This window comes from Salvelinus alpinus, chromosome 30 (genome assembly GCF_045679555.1).
Source record: "Salvelinus alpinus chromosome 30, SLU_Salpinus.1, whole genome shotgun sequence".
NCBI classification, from domain to species: domain Eukaryota; kingdom Metazoa; phylum Chordata; class Actinopteri; order Salmoniformes; family Salmonidae; genus Salvelinus; species Salvelinus alpinus.
Window position 1 is genome coordinate 24,117,284 of NC_092115.1, and position 18,465 is coordinate 24,135,748.

At 40.0% G+C, this 18,465-nt stretch overlaps 1 protein-coding gene across 11 annotated transcripts in view; it reads left to right on the forward strand.

The window, feature by feature from the left end:
- The window catches only part of astn1 (astrotactin 1), a 246,781-nt gene that overhangs the window by 120,719 nt on the left and 107,597 nt on the right, over positions 1–18,465 (forward strand). For all 11 annotated transcript variants that reach the window (XM_071377340.1, XM_071377345.1, XM_071377341.1 and 8 more), the window contains one exon: positions 15,108–15,212. In XM_071377340.1, coding sequence (XP_071233441.1) covers positions 15,108–15,212 — 105 coding nt within the window. The remainder of the gene's footprint in view (positions 1–15,107; positions 15,213–18,465) is intronic.

The following is an 18,465-nucleotide window of genomic DNA, read 5'->3' on the forward strand; positions in this document are numbered from 1 at the left end:
TCTTCCAACCACGACGAGCGTTACAAAATGCTAAATGTTGTATATCCCCACTCTGGCTGGAATCCAATAGGAATTACACATCACTTTGCAAGCCAGCATAATGTGACTTGCAGGCTTGATGTGTCCTGTAAAATATGTGTTTCAGGCTACTGTGTTGGGTAAAACTAGGCCCTCAAAAGAAGGCCTTATAAATGATGCATTCTATTGTCTTAAATAATATAACATTAATGACAACATATTCACTTAGGATCTCACTTGGTGAAGGCCACAAGACTAAAAATGAATAAATGCAACAACCATGTCTCTGTCACTAGCAAGCACAGTCATGGTACTGGTAACTCTAAAATTAACTCTAAAGGCACCCTGGGAAATATGCAAATAAGGCTTAAAACCCTACAGCAAGGCTATTCAATTCCGGTCCTGGAGGGCCGAAACATTTCTGGTTTTCGATTTTTATATGGTTCTTCAAAGAACCATCCCATTTATGGTTCTTCAGAGACCCTAAAATGGTTCCCCTATGGCTTTGCTCTTAAGAATCTTATTTGGTTCAAACTTGCACCTGCATTTTTAGAGTGTAGCATACATTCTTATGCATACAGGGTGTGGTGGCATTGAAGTCCTTTCAGGCACAGTGATTCTTGGGTTTTGTGCTCTGATCTGAAACATGACATTGTCAGATGCAGAGTAGTCAAGAGAAAAATAACATGATTGGCCTCACCAGTGTCATAAAGAAAACCGCAGTGGGCAAAACTGGTTGAAATTATGTAAATTATGGGAATATATACTGTAAATGCCAATGTCTGAGTGATTCATTGCAGATGTTACTTAGGTTTTACAATTTAGGTTTTACAAAATTCCCTATGCTATACTATCTGAAAATCCTACACAGAAGAATTGATCTTTCAAATTACCTGAAATGTATACCCTTACAAGGACTATTCTCCTTAATCAGCATTTTAGTGAACATACACAGTCCTGACTGTGTATACCGGTATATGCATCCTTCCACTTTGATTGTATCATGTCAGAAACAGTGAATACAGTATACTGCAACTGGCATTTCATTGCTAACTTAGCTAATAGTCCATGGGACAGGAACAGAGACTATGAGGAAGTATCTGCTGGTGCTGTTGAGCAGTTGCCACCCTCCCTTGCTGATTTAGGCAGGTTGGTGCCATGGTCAGTGTATTTGTCACTATGTCAGCACTCCTTGCGCTACCTCTCCAACCCTCGCAGGGCAATGCATTCATCTTCCTATTCATCTCTGGGTTGGAAGTCATTCATCATAGGCCAGAGGGCTCCATCAATGATTCCAATGGGAAGAGAGGGAGGCGAGGCTTTGAAAGGCAAATACATCTTAATTTAATTGGAAAGGTGGAAGCAGGTATGCTTTCACTGCCACTAAGCAGATTTCCCATAAGATGGAGAAAGGGAGAAGTCTTTTTAGCTTCTTTAAGCAAAAAGAATGACCAGCAGTCGTGGTAGCTATTGTCGGGGGCTCGAAGGGCAGCTGGGTTTTTAGCGATTGTCTTCAGGAAACTCTCTCACAAAGGCAGTGGCTGTCATGTTCTCAGCGCTCAGATTGTCTAAATGTATATAAGCATCTGAATGAGTATAGTGAAAGTGTCAATTCAGAGAGAGAGAACAAAATGGGAAACACCACAGGTGAAAAGGACCACAGTGTCAATCATTTGTGTGCTCTAGCACTAGATTAGATTCCATTGATCGTCAAAGGAGTGGGTACTGGGTACTGTTTCCAGTTAAGAAAAACGGCTGACACAGGAGTTTTGACGCACTGAGTTTTTATCTCCTTTGTGTTATTAGTTGCGCACAGGCAATCTCCGGAAGTCAAGTCTCGAAGCAAAAGCAAAAGTGACAGGTTCAGATTTGTAATAACCCAATAAATCCAATCAACAATCTCTCAGAAGCTTGAATAGCATCAATGTCGACATTTCCAGTTGCAGTGCAGGCAGGTCATCACAATCTAATTTAGTAGACCCCCTAGCCAGAAAAATGTGTTTATATACACTGTTCTAAACTCTCCAAAAAGCAGCTGTAATGGATGCTGATTCAACCAGCATCTGAAAATAGCTTTCATATTCCAATAACAATCTGGTGAATTCAGTTTTCACACAGAGCCATACAAATGGCATGGCTTAGGTCAATTGTTATTGACAAGATTTGTCTTCCTCCGCTAAACTGATAGCATCAGAGGAGGGTTTGCTGCTGGCTTACCTATTTTCTTTGTGATTCAGCGTGTTTGGTGAGGTGTGTGTTTGTGCATGTGTGTGTGACTGAGTGTGTCTTAGCCTCTTGCGTTCATGTCTGGAAGCCAATTTCTATCATGCTTCCACTGATAAGTAGACATTAAATCTTACAAAGTTGATCAATCTCAGACAGATGGGATCATCTTGATGCAATAACACAAGGTTGATTACAGTAGATGCAGCGGTAAACCAGAGTAACACACTTTGTTAGTTAGGCTCATATTCTGTTGTTATCAATTCTAAGAATCCAGTACAGTTCTGAGTAACTTTCCTGAATTATTCTCTCATTACTGTATTTGACCTATATCTTAGAAAGATAAAGAACAAATGTAGCCTACAAGTCAATCCCAGCCGCACCAAATAAAGCACACATGATTCATTAATACATAGCTATGATAATTCATCTGGAATGACATTCACCCAAATTAATTACTCAGCCTCCACGAGTCTAACATTAAGAGGCTTAATTAAAATGAAAATCGATCTATAAAAATTAAGCAATAAGGAGATAAGTTGTAGCTGTCAAGGTCATATGTTTGTTGGTAGACCCTCAACTGAAGAGAAGTAATATTATTTTCATATTATCTGTTCTAGCCATCCCTCAGGGGTGTAACGTCCTCAGTGTCTCCAGACGATGGTTGCCTTTAAATGTGTCAGCATTGAGACGCCACATAATCTATATTTTATTAACTTGACGCAGGAAAGGAAGGTCATGCCTTCAGGGGCTTCTGTTGGTGTTCAATGCATTTCAGTTTCACCTCCCCATATAACTATTACTGTATCAGTTTATAGAATATGATTCTGTGTCTGGGTATATCTTTAGAGTAAAGCGGTCTAATCATTTTGTGTTTTTAGACTCTTGCATTTCAGCCTTTAAAATGTCATTTTTAAATTTACAGTGTCTGCTACTGGGCTTCTAACCTGACTGTTTCCCCCTCTCATGTCAAGAGGGTTCCTGAGCTGGCAGAGTAGGTTTCCATATTATCTGGTCAATCCTTGGCTGGCCATGGTTTGACCTGCAGTGTTAATAGCATTCTGTTCTGCTGCAGTTCCCTACTGGGAGGTTCAGGACCCATGAGCAGCTCCTGTCAGCTTACTTACCTTACTTACCGGTTTTGTACCTGTTTTCAGTAGATGTTCTGACTATTTCCTTTCCTACAGAACCATTCTGTGGCTCAGTTTATTTGCATCAGTCCTTTTTTTATTTTATTTCCCAATAAATGCCATCTCTATAATTATGTTGAAAAAGTTTTAATAAATCACTAAAACATACATTGTAACACTCCAGTCAGGTTGGGTAGCTTATTCGCAATTTCATTGTGGCTTATCATAGCTGCATTAGCCTGACAAATGATGAAAGTGACAGTAAGTGTTGTTTTGACTGACAGGCAATTTGTCTAAAACCTTGAAGCCAGTGTCATTTTATTTAAGTGAGTGTGGAATAGGTGAGACATTGAGTTTTCTTACATTACATTTAAGTATTTAGCAGAATCTCTTATCCAGAGCGACTTACAGGAGCAATTATAGTTAAGTGCCTTGCTCAAGGGCACATTGGCAGATTTTTCACCTAGTCGGCTCCGGGATTCTAACCAGCTACCTTTCAGTTACTGGCCCAACGCTCTTAACCGCTAGGCTACCTGACGCCCTTTTTTTTTCTTAATATATGCGATTATATGTGAAATAAAGCAGTTGATTTTTAGCAACAAAGGTTAAGTTAAGATATACTAACATTCCACAAAATTACATTGTCTGTTTTCCAAGTACAAACCTAATTGTGTCACACTTAGGAGAGCCATGTTTAACATTCTAAAAGGATCCTTCTCTCGCTCTCCTCTCCTCATGTGCTATTAATTGGTTGCACAGTTACAGTAATTGTTTACTTGCCAAGGCAATTTGAATTTACAGACTGGTATATAAAGTTAACTAGTTTTACTACACAAGCTGAGCTTGTTCCCTAGCTTCAAAGATAATTGCTATGTTAATATGGAATCAGACTCAGGCTTGCTCATGCATTCACATGCTACAACATATATTTTCTTTTCACAATTAACGGAATTAGCCAATTTGCGTTTTTCCTGTTCAGCAAATATATACTTTATGGAGTACATATCCACCTTTTACTAGGGCAGCAGGCAGCCTAGCGGTTAATAGCGTTGGACCAGTAACTGAATGGTCGCTGGTTTGAATCCTGAGACGACTAGATAAAAAATCTTGAGCAACCCTAATTGCTCCTTTATGTCGATTTGGATAAGAGCGTCTGCTAAATTACTAAAATGTAAAAAGAAAATGTTGTTTGAATCCCCGAGCTGACAAGGTGGGCAATCTGTCTATGAGCACTTAACCCTAATTGCTCCAGGGTCACTGTTGATAATGGCTGGTTGTGACCCCACTCTCTGAGGGTGTGTCAGGGGCAGTTGGGATATGCAAAAACACATTTTCTATTCACACATGTTTATAATACACACATGCACATATGTGAACTAGGACAAATATATGCACCCAAGGTGACCCACCTAATTGGTTTTACCTTTGTATAAAATAATGTGTCTTTCTCTTAAAGACAAACTGAAACCATTGATATTATTAACCCTTTGACACGTACGATCACATAATTTGTGATCATTGTTGAGTGGTCCATGCAGCGTACCATCGCAAATATGTGATTGGTACTGTAGCAACAGAACGTATGATCCACCAAACGCGTCTAAACAGCATTGTTGTCTGAAAAGGATCTGACAAAAATGTTTTGTACTGATGGAAAAAAGTCTTCACAACTTTATTCCTCAATTTCACCTTTTATTGTAAAAGATAAATGTGAACTTCGTCATCCAAACATCACACGGAACACATCCACAGCCAAACTCATTCCATAAACCAGTCTAAATAACAAGTTAGCGACCTAACAGCTAGACTTGTTTACAATGTATCACATCTCTGGTGAGCACAAGGGAGAAATGTAATATCGTTTAGAAAGAGATTTGGCTAAATTCTTTATGATGGCAGCCATGTTTGTTTTTGTTTGACAAGTGAAAACTCCCTATCCCACAATGCCATTCACTATAAGGCACAAATAAACAAAGTCAAAGATGGCTGCACCCATTGCCTGAAAAATATTAACTTAGTTTGGCAACTTTTCAGCCAAGCACTGGCGAAGTGCTTGGCCTCATTGAAGAGAGAAGTTTGTCCGACTCAGTAAAGCCTTAAATTGTCCGCAACATTGAAATGGGCTACTTCTTATATGAATTAATGAGGAGGCGGAACACACCTTAATTCAAACTGTTAGAAAATAAAAGTTGTTAGAAATGAATTTGAAATTGACAAGTTGAAACATAGCCTATAGATAATTAGCAGGTTTGAGGGCAGCGCTGGTTAACTTTCCTGTTGCGTAACAATCACATTTTGGAACAGTGAGTGCATTCTGACATCCGCACATGAAAAAACTCACACTAGGGCGACCGTTAGAGATATATGGAACTCACGGGTAAAAAGGTTAAAAGGTCACGTTTCTGCAGTAATCTACTAGTAGTAGGAGTATAGCAGGGTTCCCCAACTAGCGGCCCACAGGTTGAGTTTTCTGAGCAAAAAAACTTTAGTATTTTTAAATATTTATTGTTGGACATAAAAGTCTGTAAAAACACCAGGAAATCAGCTCCAAGTGATTTTAATTTAATAAATCTGTTCCCAAGTATTCCCATGCATAATAGAGCGACACGTGATCGTATACAAATGTAAGCAAGTCAAACATTATATTTGTTTGGGCTACTTGCGGTCAATGTATTTGCAGTCTACAAATTATTCGTAATTATGTTCCTGCCCCCCAACCATCAGCTCAAGAAAAAATCTGAATCTAGTTGATGATCCCTGGTGTATAGTTACACGGATATATTTCCATGACAACAGCATTGTATGAATACGTGTTATACCTGTGAGTAGTAAAACTTAATTTCTGGCGTACATGAAAAAGCCAAGCTCCATTAAAATTCACATTTGGATGCAGCCCTCAATGTTAATCACATTTGGGGTTTAATTTGTTCTTTGACACTGATTAATCATATGGAATTGCTTGACTCATTTCCTGCGGTAAACGTCAATTAATTAACTGACAGCATTAGATGTGATAATTAATATAGTGGGGGCCCAGCATGGGAGCATGGACCTTAAGGGTGGCCCCTCACAAAGACTACCATCATGATGAGCACCTGTTCCTTTGGGATCTACAGGCCTCCTCTGAGGAGACGCCGACAGAGATCTCAGTTTCTGTAAGACGTGACAGAACACAGGGAAATCATTTCTCAGAAGTGTATACTAACTGACACTACAGTCTAGTTAGAGATGGTTGTTTATTTCTAGTGTCAGGATTATAGTAGGCTACAAATACTTATTTGGAAAGTCTTTGGTGCGCTCGGTACGAACTGAACTGGTGGTTGGTGGTTTGATCATTGACGTAAGCAGAATGGCAGTGATTCATACTGTGACACAGAGACACCTTCTCCCCATGTCCCTCTCAATTAAAGCTGCAGCATATGGCCTAGTGACCACTAAAGCACAGAGGTATCTGGGAGATAGTTTATGATACATTGACAGTTCCTATATTACCTTCAGCAATGCTAAAATGGAAAGGGTTTCACCTTGAATTTTTTTAAGAAACTCAGGTTCCGTTCCAAATGCCACCTTATTTTCTATTTAGTGAGCCACTTTTGACCAGGGCTCTGGTCAAAAGTAGTGCACTATATAGGGAATAGGATGCCATTTGGGATGCAACCTCAGTATGAGCAGCATCTGCCTCGTTAATTAAAGTCTTTGATGCTGATTGATGAATGGCCTCAATTAGTTTGATTCTTTAAATGTAGGAAGTTCCTACTGTTGTAGTTTCAATGTTTCATCCCTTTTATGGGGCTTCAAGGTCTCCTACCAGGTTTGTTACTTTGGCCCATCTACAATCAAAACTTGAGTGAAGAGTGGAAAGCTAGTGTTCAGAATATCTTCAGTTGCAGTGGTCTAACAAATAACCTTCCATGTTGGTCAACTTTACCTTAATCTTAAGCGTAACCATTAAACCTGAACTTATCACATAACCTGCTCTGAATATCTGACCTTTTGAGTAACAAATGCATTAACATGAGTTTATCTTTTCAATATGATTTGAATTGATTGCAGTCCATTATGCAAACTATCCATATAACCTTTCTTGTTTCAATTAGCAAACAAAATGTGCATCTCCACGTACCTCTTAAAGAGTACATTTTAGAAATATGGATATATTGTTTTCAATATTACCTAGATGTACTATGGATGCTGTGGTGTAGAGTATGCTTTGTAATGAATATGGTTATGGAAGAGAGGGCACCACTTATGCAATACTGTATGAGAGCCCTTCAACTGATGACATTAGACTTATGTATTGAGGAGCAATGGAAATTATTCATATGAGAAGACTTGGTCAAGGAGAGATGAGTGGTAGTCCTAGTGATTTATTCCAATAACATTCAGTGCATTCGGAAAGTATTCAGAACACTTGACTTTTTCCACATTTTGTTGTTAATGCCTTATTCTAAAATGGATTAAATAAAAACATTTCCTCATCAATCTACACACAAAAGCCCATAATAACAATGTGAAAACAGGTTTTTAGAAATGGTTGCAAATTTATTACGAATAAAAAACAGAAATACCTTATTTACATACAGTTGAAGTCGGAAGTTAGGTTGGAGTCATTAAAACTCGTTTTTCAACCACTCCACAAATGTCTTGTTAACAAACTATGGTTTTGGCAAGTTGGTTAGGACATCTACTTTGTGCATGACACAAGTCATTTTTCCAACAATTGTTTACAGACAGATTATTTCACGTATAATTCACTGTATCACAATTCCAGTGGGTCAGAAGTTTACATACACTGAGTTGACTGTGCCTTTAAACAGCTTGGAAAATTCCAGAAAATTATGTAATGGCTTTAGAACCTTCTGATAGGCTAATTGACAACATTTGAGTCAATTGGAGGTGTAACCTGTGGATCTATTTCAAGGCCTACCTAAAAACTCAGTGCCTCTTTGCTTGACATCATGGGAAAATCAAAAGAAATCAGCCAAGACCTCAGAAAAAACATTGTAGACCTCCACAAATCTGGTTCATCCTTGGGAGCAATTTCCAAACGCCTGAAGGTACCACGGTCATCTGTACAAACAATAGTACGCAAGTATAAACACCATGGGACCACGTAGCCGTCATACCGCTCAGGAAGTAGACGCGTTCTGTCTCCTAGAGATGAACGTACTCTGGTGCGAAAAGTGTAAATTAATCACAGAACAACAGCAAAGGACCTTGTGAAGATGCTGGAGGAAACAGGTACAAAAGTATCTACAGTGGGGAGAACAAGTATTTGATACACTGCCGATTTTGCAGGTTTTCCTACTTACAAAGCATGTAGAGGTCTGTAATTTTTATCATAGGTACACTTCAACTGTGAGAGACGGAATCTAAAACAAAAATCCAGAAAATCACATTGTATGATTTTTAAGTAATTAATTTGCATTTTATTGCGTGACATAAGTATTTGAAAACCTACCAACCAGTAAGAATTCCGGCTCTCACAGACCTGTTAGTTTTTCTTTTAGAAGCCCTCCTGTTTTCCACTCATTACCTGTATTAACTGCACCTGTTTGAACTTGTTACCTGTATAAAAGACACCTGTACACACACTCAATCAAACAGACTCCAATCTCTCCACAATGGCCAAGACCAGAGAGCTGTGTAAGGACATCAGGGATAAAATTGTAGACCTGCACAAGGCTGGGATGGGCTACAGGACAATAGGCAAGCAGCTTGGCGAGAAGGCAACAACTGTTGGCGCAATTATTAGAAAATGGAAGAAGTTCAAGATGATGGTCAATCACCCTCGGTCTGGGGCTCCATGCAAGATCTCACCTCGTGGGGCATCAATGATCATAAGGAAGGTGAGGGATCAGCCCAGAACTACACGGCAGGACCTGGTCAATGACCTGAAGAGAGCTGGGACCACAGTCTCAAAGAAAACCATTAGTAACACACTACGCTGTCATGGATTGAAATCCTGCAGCGCACGCAAGGTCCCCCTGCTCAAGCCAGCGCATGTCCAGGCCCGTCTGAAGTTTGCCAATGACCATCTGGATGATCCAGAGGAGGAATGGGAGAAGGTCATGTGGTCTGATGAGACAAAAATAGAGCTTTTTGGTCTAAACTCCACTCGCCGTGTTTGGAAGAAGAAGAAGGTTGAGTACAACCCCAAGAACACCATCCCAACCGTGAAGCATGGAGGTGGAAACATCATTCTTTGGGGATGCTTTTCTGCAAAGGGGACAGGACGACTGCACCGTATTGAGGGGAGGATGGATGGGGCCATGTATCGCGAGATCTTGGCCAAAAACCTCCTTCCCTCAGTAAGAGCATTGAAGATGGGTCGTGGCTGGATCTTCCAGCATGACAACGACCCGAAACACACAGCCAGGGCAACTAAGGAGTGGCTCCGTAAGAAGCATCTCAAGGTCCTGGAGTGGCCTAGCCAGTCTCCAGACCTGAACCCAATAGAAAATCTTTGGAGGGAGCTGAAAGTCCGTATTGCCCAGCGACAGCCCCGAAACCTGAAGGATCTGGAGAAGGTGTGTATGGAGGAGTGGGCCAAAATCCCTGCTGCAGTGTGTGCAAACCTGGTCAATAACTACAGGAAACGTATGATCTTTGTAATTGCAAACAAAGGTTTCTGTACCAAATATTAAGTTCTGCTTTTCTGATGTATCAAATACTTATGTCATGCAATAAAATGCAAATGAATTACTTAAAAATCATACAATGTGATTTTCTGGATTTTTGTTTTAGATTCCGTCTCTCACAGTTGAAGTGTACCTATGATAAAAATTACAGACCTCTACATGCTTTGTAAGTAGGAAAACCTTCAAAATCGGCAGTGTATCAAATACTTGTTCTCCCCACTGTATATCCACAGTATAACGAGTCCTATATCGACATAACCTGAAAGGCCGCACAGCAAGGAAGAAGCCACTGCTCCAAAACCGCCATAAAAAAGCCAGACTACGGTTTGCAACTGCGCATGGGGACAAAGATCATACTTTTTGGAGAAATGTCCTCTGGTCTGATGAAACAAAAATAGAACTGTTTGGCCATAATGACCATTGTTATGTTTGGAGGAAAAAGGGGTCGCTTGCAAGCCGAAGAACACCATCCCAACCGTGAAGCACGGGGGTGGCAGCATCATGTTGTGGGGATGCTTTGCTGCAGGAGGGACTGGTGCACTTCACAAAAAAGATGGCTTCATGAGGGAGAAAAATAATGTGGATATATTGAAGCAACATCTCAACACATCAGTCAGGAAGTTAAAGCTTGGTCGCAAATGGGTCTTCCAAATGGACAATGACCCCAAGCATACTTCCAAAGTTGTGGCAAAATGGCTTAAGGACAACAAAGTCAAGGTATTGGAGTGGCCATCACAAAGCCCTGACCTCAGTCCTATAGAAAATGTGTGGGCAGAACTGAAAAAGTGTGTGCGAGCAAGGAGGCCTACAAACCTGACTCAGTTACACCAGCTCTGTCAGGAGGAATGGGCCAAAATTCACCCAACATATTATGGGAGTTTGTGGAAGGCTACCCGAAACGTTTGACCCAAGTTAAACAATTTAAAGGCAATGCTACCATGTACTAATTGAGTGTATGTAAACTTCTGACCCACTGGGAATGTGATGAAAGAAATAAAAGCTGAAATAAATAACTCTCTCTACTATTTTTCTGACATTTCACATTCTTAAAATAAAGTGGTGATCCTAACTGACCTAAGACAGGGAATTTTTACTAGGATTAAATGTCAGGAATTGTGAAAAACTGAGTTTAAATGTAATTGGCTAAGTTGTATGTAAACTTCCGACTTCAACTGTAGGTATTCAGACACTTTGCTATGTGACTCGAAATTGAGCTCCGGTGCATCCTGTTTCAATTGATCAACCTTGAGGTGTTTCAACAACTTGATTAGTTTCCACCTGATTTGGAAATGCACACACCTGTTTATATAAGCTCCCACAGTTGACAGTGCATGTCAGAGCAAAAACCAAGCCATGAGGTCCAAGGAATTGTCTGTAGAGCGCCGAGACAGGATTGTGTCAAGGCACAGATCTGGGGAAGGTTACCAAAATATCTCTGCAGCATTCGAAGGTTCCCAAGAACACAGTGGCCTCCATAATTCTTAAATGGAAGAGGTTTGGAACCACCAACTCTTCCTAGAGCCGGCCACCTGGCCAAACTGAGCAATCGGGTTAGAAGGGCCTTGGTGACCAAGGCGTCGGCCGGATTTGGCTGGGGTAGGCTGTCATTGTAAAAAAAGTATTGTTCTTAACTGACTTGCCTAGTTAAATTAAAAAAATACAAATTAAAATATTTGGCCTGAATGCCAAGCGCCACGTCTGGAGGAAACTTGGCACCATTTCTACGGTGAAGCATGGTCGAGGCAGCATCATGCTGTGGGTATGATTTTCAGCGGCAGGGACTGGGAGACTAGTCAGGATCAAGAGAAATATGAACAGAGCAAAGTAAAGAGAGATCCTTGGTGAAAATCGTCTCTAGAGCGCTCAGAACCTCAGACTGGGGTGAAGGTTCACCTTCCAACAAATTAGATATTTCCAGTATTATTATTTTTAATAAATGTGCAAAACTTTCAAAACAGTTTTTGCTGTCTTTATGGCGTATTGAATGTAGATTAATGAGAGAGAAAAGGGGAATACTTTCCGAATGCACTGTATATGATCATTTTCTACCATTTAACTTTGCCATTGGATTATTGAGGCATTATGTACAGCCATTCCATACATCTTTTCAAGAGCTAACATTTTGCTCCTCCTATAGGCTTTAGTTCTCTTGTCAGTATCCTGAGAAAGAGTGGGGCTCTGCTGCTATATTACTGTTAGGATGTGTCACAAATAACACCCTAATTCCCTACATAGTGCACCCTATGGGGAATCTGGTCTAAAGTAGTGCACTATATAGAAAATAGGGTTCCATTTGGGACGCACATTTAGTTTCCCATTAGATTAGTGGAGGAGTGTCAGCCTGGTAATTCCCAATGTTCCACATCTTCCCTCAGTCATTCATTCTTTTACTTATTCAAGAGTGAAATTGAACATGGGGTCCCATAGTTACTGGGGTTCTATGAGCCATAAGATAACTTCCACCTGTGGTTGTCGCTATGAATTTTCCTGAGAGAAGATTCTAGAAAAAGATTTGGCCGTGGTGGCACAGAGATTTAAAAGTGCCCTCAGGGTATTAGATCTTAGCTCCATCATGGTTACACATTGGGTTTGATATTCGGATCTCCTCTGCCTCCTAGTCCTTGATTTGTGTATTTTCTCTTTCTCTCTTCAATCTATGTTCATTCTAGTGTATGTTAATACACCGGATTTTCGTTTTTTATTTCATGAATTATAGAATTATGAAAAATATTAATAACATTCCACTCATGAGGCCAAAGAGGGCACTTTTGGTCATTGACTGCAGGAAAGGGTTACATAGTTAACCAAATAGCTATCTGCAATGACCCTTTTTGCACAAACTTTTTGGACTTGTCACATAAGCTGCTGCGAACTACTACTGTCACTTTATTCCTAGTTATATGTATGTACATATCTACCTCAATTACCTCGTACCCTGCACATCGACTCGGTACTGGTACCCCATGTATATAGCCAAGTTATTGTTACTCAGTATGTATTTATTGTTGCGTGTTTTACTTTTCTATTATTTCTCTTTTCTTTCTCCTTGAATTGTTGGGAAGGTCCTGTAAGTAAGCATTTCAATGTTAGTCTACACCTATTGTTTACGAAGCATGTGACAAACAGTTTGATTTGATTTGAAATGTGTTCTGGAAACATTCTTGCAACATCAGATTAATGTTTTTTGCACCTTAAAAAAACATTGTAGAATCATCTGAATAACGACAGTTTTTCTGTTTTGTCAACATCTCTTTTGTGATGTCCCCACAATGTTCTCACCAGACTCCCACAACCTAATGAAACATTCTCGGAACCTTTACATAACAGATTCTAGGAACATTTTTGCAACATCAGGTGAATGTTTTATACAAATGTTCTATAATCATCAGCACGACTGGACACTTTTTGTGTTATGAGACCATTTGCCGTGACCTAACGAATGTTCTGGGAACTTTCACAGAACCAATTTTGGTTTGCTAGGTAGAGACTGTTAAGTTCAGTCATATGAATCATTCTGTCAGACAACGAGAGCAGAGCACCCAAGGGGTAAATGGAGACAAGGCCTTTGAAAAGAAAGAATATAGCCTGTATATGTTTTGGCTTGTTATTAATTTTATAACGGGACGGGTACGGTGCAGCACTGCGCCTACAACCAGGAATTGTATTGTTTGGGGAGCGTTTTCCCATAAGAAGGGATAAATGAATGTTGTTCAAGGTGAGGACAATGCGTGAACATCACATTTAGAGCCTTATTCATCAAGTTCATACGATATGTCAAGCCACTGCCAAGCGATTAATTTCCAGAGAATAGCTTTAAAAAGGAACGGTTACCGGCACAATTTTCACTTGGCTCTCTAGCTGAATTACAAATACAGTGCATGCATTACCCCTTATTTATACTGAAAGACAATGATCCTCTACACAGTATTTGTGTTCTTTCCAGGGGAACACAAATTACCCACACAATATCAATAGGACAACACGGCTCTCATTTCACTAGTAATGAAAACAAAAAGTATATATTTTAGTGTCTCTCAGAAGCATGATAGGTACTCATACAGTCGTGAATTGGTAAGTTCTGGCATTAATCACTCAATACCAATAGGATACCACATTGACAATACAATACTACAGTTCTCATTCAGTAGTACTTTCAGTAGAATTAAATGTATCTTTCAGTGTCTGTCCTCCTCTGGGCGTCGAAACATGTAGTTGCCTCCTAGAAGGGTGATATGTTGTGACATGGGCCCAGAATGTCCTCATACAGTTGTGAATTACTCCATGACATCCTGAATGTGCTCTTTTATGTCTCGCAGATATTTTGACCGACGATGTAGCAGCTCTCAAAGCTTCAAGGATATGTTGTGGCTTTTGATATCTTCCAGATGTTTAAAATATGAAGGGAAAGTTACATTGATATATGGGTGTGATATCTTTCACAGCTCAGCATTGCTGACAGTTGCCATAGGAGATGAGATGATTTATCACCGTGCCAACGCTACATATGGTGAAGTGTGAGGGATCTTAACTCGCACCGAAACCAGAGGTAGAATAGCAATGATTCATCTCATCTGGAGAAAGGATTTGGATGATGAATGTTGCCATGTCCCAATGTATTTTCATAGCCACATTTGTTATGCTTTTCTTGCCATCAATGATTTGTTCTTATCCACAACAAGCTGACCAAGTCAATCATTACCATAAGAAGCAAGGCATCTGTAAAAACATTTTTGATGGACTAACCAATTAAGGTTTTCGTCAAGCCTCTGTAGGCAGGCAGAATGTGAATGATTTTTCTCTATTCTGTTATCTGGTGGTTTAGTAATCAAGTCAAAGTGCTTGATACCATTATATGATTGTCTTTTGTGTGGATCAGTATTTTTCCAACCCATCAGAGAGTGAATTAAGGATCTGTCACCGACAGCCACTGTTTGTATGTTGCATAAGAGATAGTCGCTATTTGCGAATGTGCAGTACAAGTTATCTGTCCTTAACATTAGTTATTTTCTTTGTTAATCTACCTCTTTCATGTTATGCTTTGAAGCACTGTTAACTGGAATGGAAAATCATAGCTGATATGTTGTGTCTCTTACAGGAATGGTAAACTACAGTGAGGTCTCTGGGTACCCACTCATCCAGCAATGGCGGCTGAGGTCCATCCTGTACCACGTCAAACTGAACCAGTGGGTACTCTCTCAAGGTAACCAACTCATCGTTAAAGGGTTCTATTTATGGTTCTATTTATTAAAAATTCTAATCAGGATTTTATAAATGCAAGGTTCTCTTAATCTTCTATGCAGTGAGCTACGTACACACTTCAACAGTGTACGTCAAGTCAAAATGTGGCACATTACATTAGCCTGAAGCATTCCACATTTGCATCACTTAGCCATGGTTTAGCACAGCCTCCCTTCATGGTCTGATAAGCTATCATCATCCACATAGCTTTGTATCGGAGGTAAACCAAAAGATTTTGACAGGCCCTGCTGATAGGTATTTAGTAAGGATGGAAATAGTTATTAGAATATTGAAATATCCAAACGGAGGTTAGTATACAATTACTTGGGAGAGTATAATGTTTTTTGATTATTATATATATTTTTAAAGGCTTTGTCTAAAATGTAATATAATTGTCTGCATTGCAACATTGTCTACATGGATAGACCATTACATTCTAAATTGTAATAGTTTTATGACAGTTTTTATGAATGCGCCCCATAAAAAAGACGCACCAGTACCCTACACGTTTGACATGTGTAGCTTGTTATTATTGTCGGTCAATCAAATCACAGTCAGAGGCTCCATGTGGAACAAGTAAAGTGGGAGATTTCTAATCAATGCAAAATGGAATTAAAGTTCTGGAATTAAGTTGGTTAAATGGGAAGGAGTATACTACAATGATCAATGAACATGTAGGCTGTTGTTTCATATGGATGGAGTTCCTTTAGACAAGGACAGGGGAGAGCAGCAAAATAGCATCAATTAGCCTTGCTACTTTAGTAACTTAGCTTGGCTACTTTTGTTAGCTAGCTGGCTAACTTATCATGGCTACTTTAGTTAGCTAGCTGGCCAACTTAGTTTGGCTACTTTAGCTAGCTAGCCTGCTACTGTAGCTAACTAGCTTCTTTTCATTGATTTGATGCAGTCAAGACAGGCACTACCAGATGGTATGACATATTACCTATGGGAGCAACAAGCTTGTTTAACGAGCGCGAGTCGTTTTGGCTACTTACTATGGTGTCAAATCCGATTCAACAGTCGAACGCACACAAGATGGAGCGCACAAGCAAAAGTTAAACATCATTGCGCAAGCAAACACTGGGTAGAGAGAATAAATGTGGTCGAGTGAGCAGAGGACGGGTCCCGCGAGTGCACAGGCCAGTTGAGAGCGCAAATTAAACTTGAGAGCTTGCAAGTGTGACTTTGAGCGAGCAGAACGTCAGTCATAGATCAAAAATACATATAGAAATGTAAACAAATAAATATATTTCAAATGTGTAAAAAAATCTATTCGAATGCATTAAATTGTTCACCAGTAATAGTCACTTGTCATTGTCAAGTTTTCACTCTCAATTTCTAAAATTGCTCTCGCTCAAGACACCTTTGGTTTGGATTTCAGGTGGGCAGGCTTAATAAAGGCAGGTGCGTGTCTAGAAACCTTAGATTGGTCACTTTCACTGGATTGTTGGATGAACAAGCAAATTCCTGCCATTGGCCAGTCCAGTGTTGTGACTGGCTATTACAAGCATTCTGTTTGCGATGGACTGCAGAGCTGTTTGTTTATCAGGGCTCCCCAACCCTCTTCCTGGAGATCTACTGTCCTGTAGGTTTTCATTCCAACCCAAATTTAGCATATCTGATTCAGCTAGTTAAGGTCTTGTTGAGCAGCTAATTAGTAGAATCAGGTGTGTTAAATTAGGGTTGGACTGAAAACTCACAGGACGGTAGATGTCCAACTTCTGACCCACTGGATTGTGATACAGTGAATTATAAGTGAAATAATATGTATGTAAACAATTGTTGTAAAAATGACTTGTGTCATGCACAAAGTAGATGTCCTAACCGACTTGCCAAAACTATAGTTTGTTAACAAGAAATTTGTGTAGTGGTTGAAAAACGAGGTTTAATGACTCCAACCTAAGTTCCAACTTCAACTGTACATCAGTGTTATTCTCAGGGGCAACCCGGAACATATCCCAGTCCGCGTGATCAAAACAATCTTGAAGCATGGATTCCGATTGGTCAGACCAGTATTGAACAGTCCTTACGATGGGTAATTCCTGTTTGAGTTCCTGCCTATAGGAATGTGTGACAATGACCGAAGAGAATTCTTAAGCCCAAGGACACACAAAAGGGAGAATCTGCTACAGTTCATACAGTACATAACTAGTCCCTAATAATAGAATGTTAACTGACATGATAAACCAGCTAAATCAGCTTTATTCACATGTACAGGAATTTGACTCTGTGAAATGGTGCTGCCACAATAAACAGAATGTACAGACAGACGATAAACAGAATACAAAAAAAATAATATATAGATGCAGAATTGACACAGATCCACATACATAAACTATGCATGTATGAGATGTGCAGATAGTGCAAAGCGCAATGTGTAGTTCTGGGATGATAGTGCAGGGTGCATAGTCTGTTTATGAATAGTGCAGAATGCGATGTCCATGGATGAGAGGATCATCGTGTACCAGGTGGCCAGTTGGTGAGGACCACGGCACTGGGGAACAAACTGTTCAGGTGGCAGGAGGTTTTGGTCATGATTGACCTGAACCGTTTTCCAGAGGGGAGTCTTTGGAAGAGGGGGTGGAAGGGGTCAGCAATGATCTTTCCTGCACGCTTCCTTGCCCTGGAGTCGTGCAGGACCTCAATGGAGGGTAGGTGGCAGCCAATGACCCTCTCAGCAGACTGTACAATATGTTGCAGTGATGGAGGAGGTGAGGATTGACTTGATGATGGCCGTTTAGAACTAAATCAGTACACACAGCATTCAAAGGAGGACTGTGGAAAAAACAACACCATGCATTCACCAAACATTGCACTAAGGAAAATATATTTGTTTTATAGAAATTGTGTGATTGGAACTACCATTGTCTATCAATTACAGAATCTGAAATTATTTCCATTTGGCATTGGACATTTTATTTTATATAGTCAGTAATACAGGAGTCCCATCAAGTCAGATGTTATCAGCAAGCTAGAGTCATCTGTGGAAAGAGGACGAGTAGAACAAAGATATAAGTGCAAACAGAATAAATGTATCATTCAACATAAGTTTCCACCCAAAACAATGACATGAGCTCTGTCCCAATTAATCTCTGCTCAACTCCTCACTTTCTCTCTACTCGCATCCTTCTCAAAACCCATCGGAGGAGGTCTGAGGTGAGGAACTTGGGTCGTCTCCTCTAATGGGGTTTTAGGAGGCGCGATGGTCAGTCCTT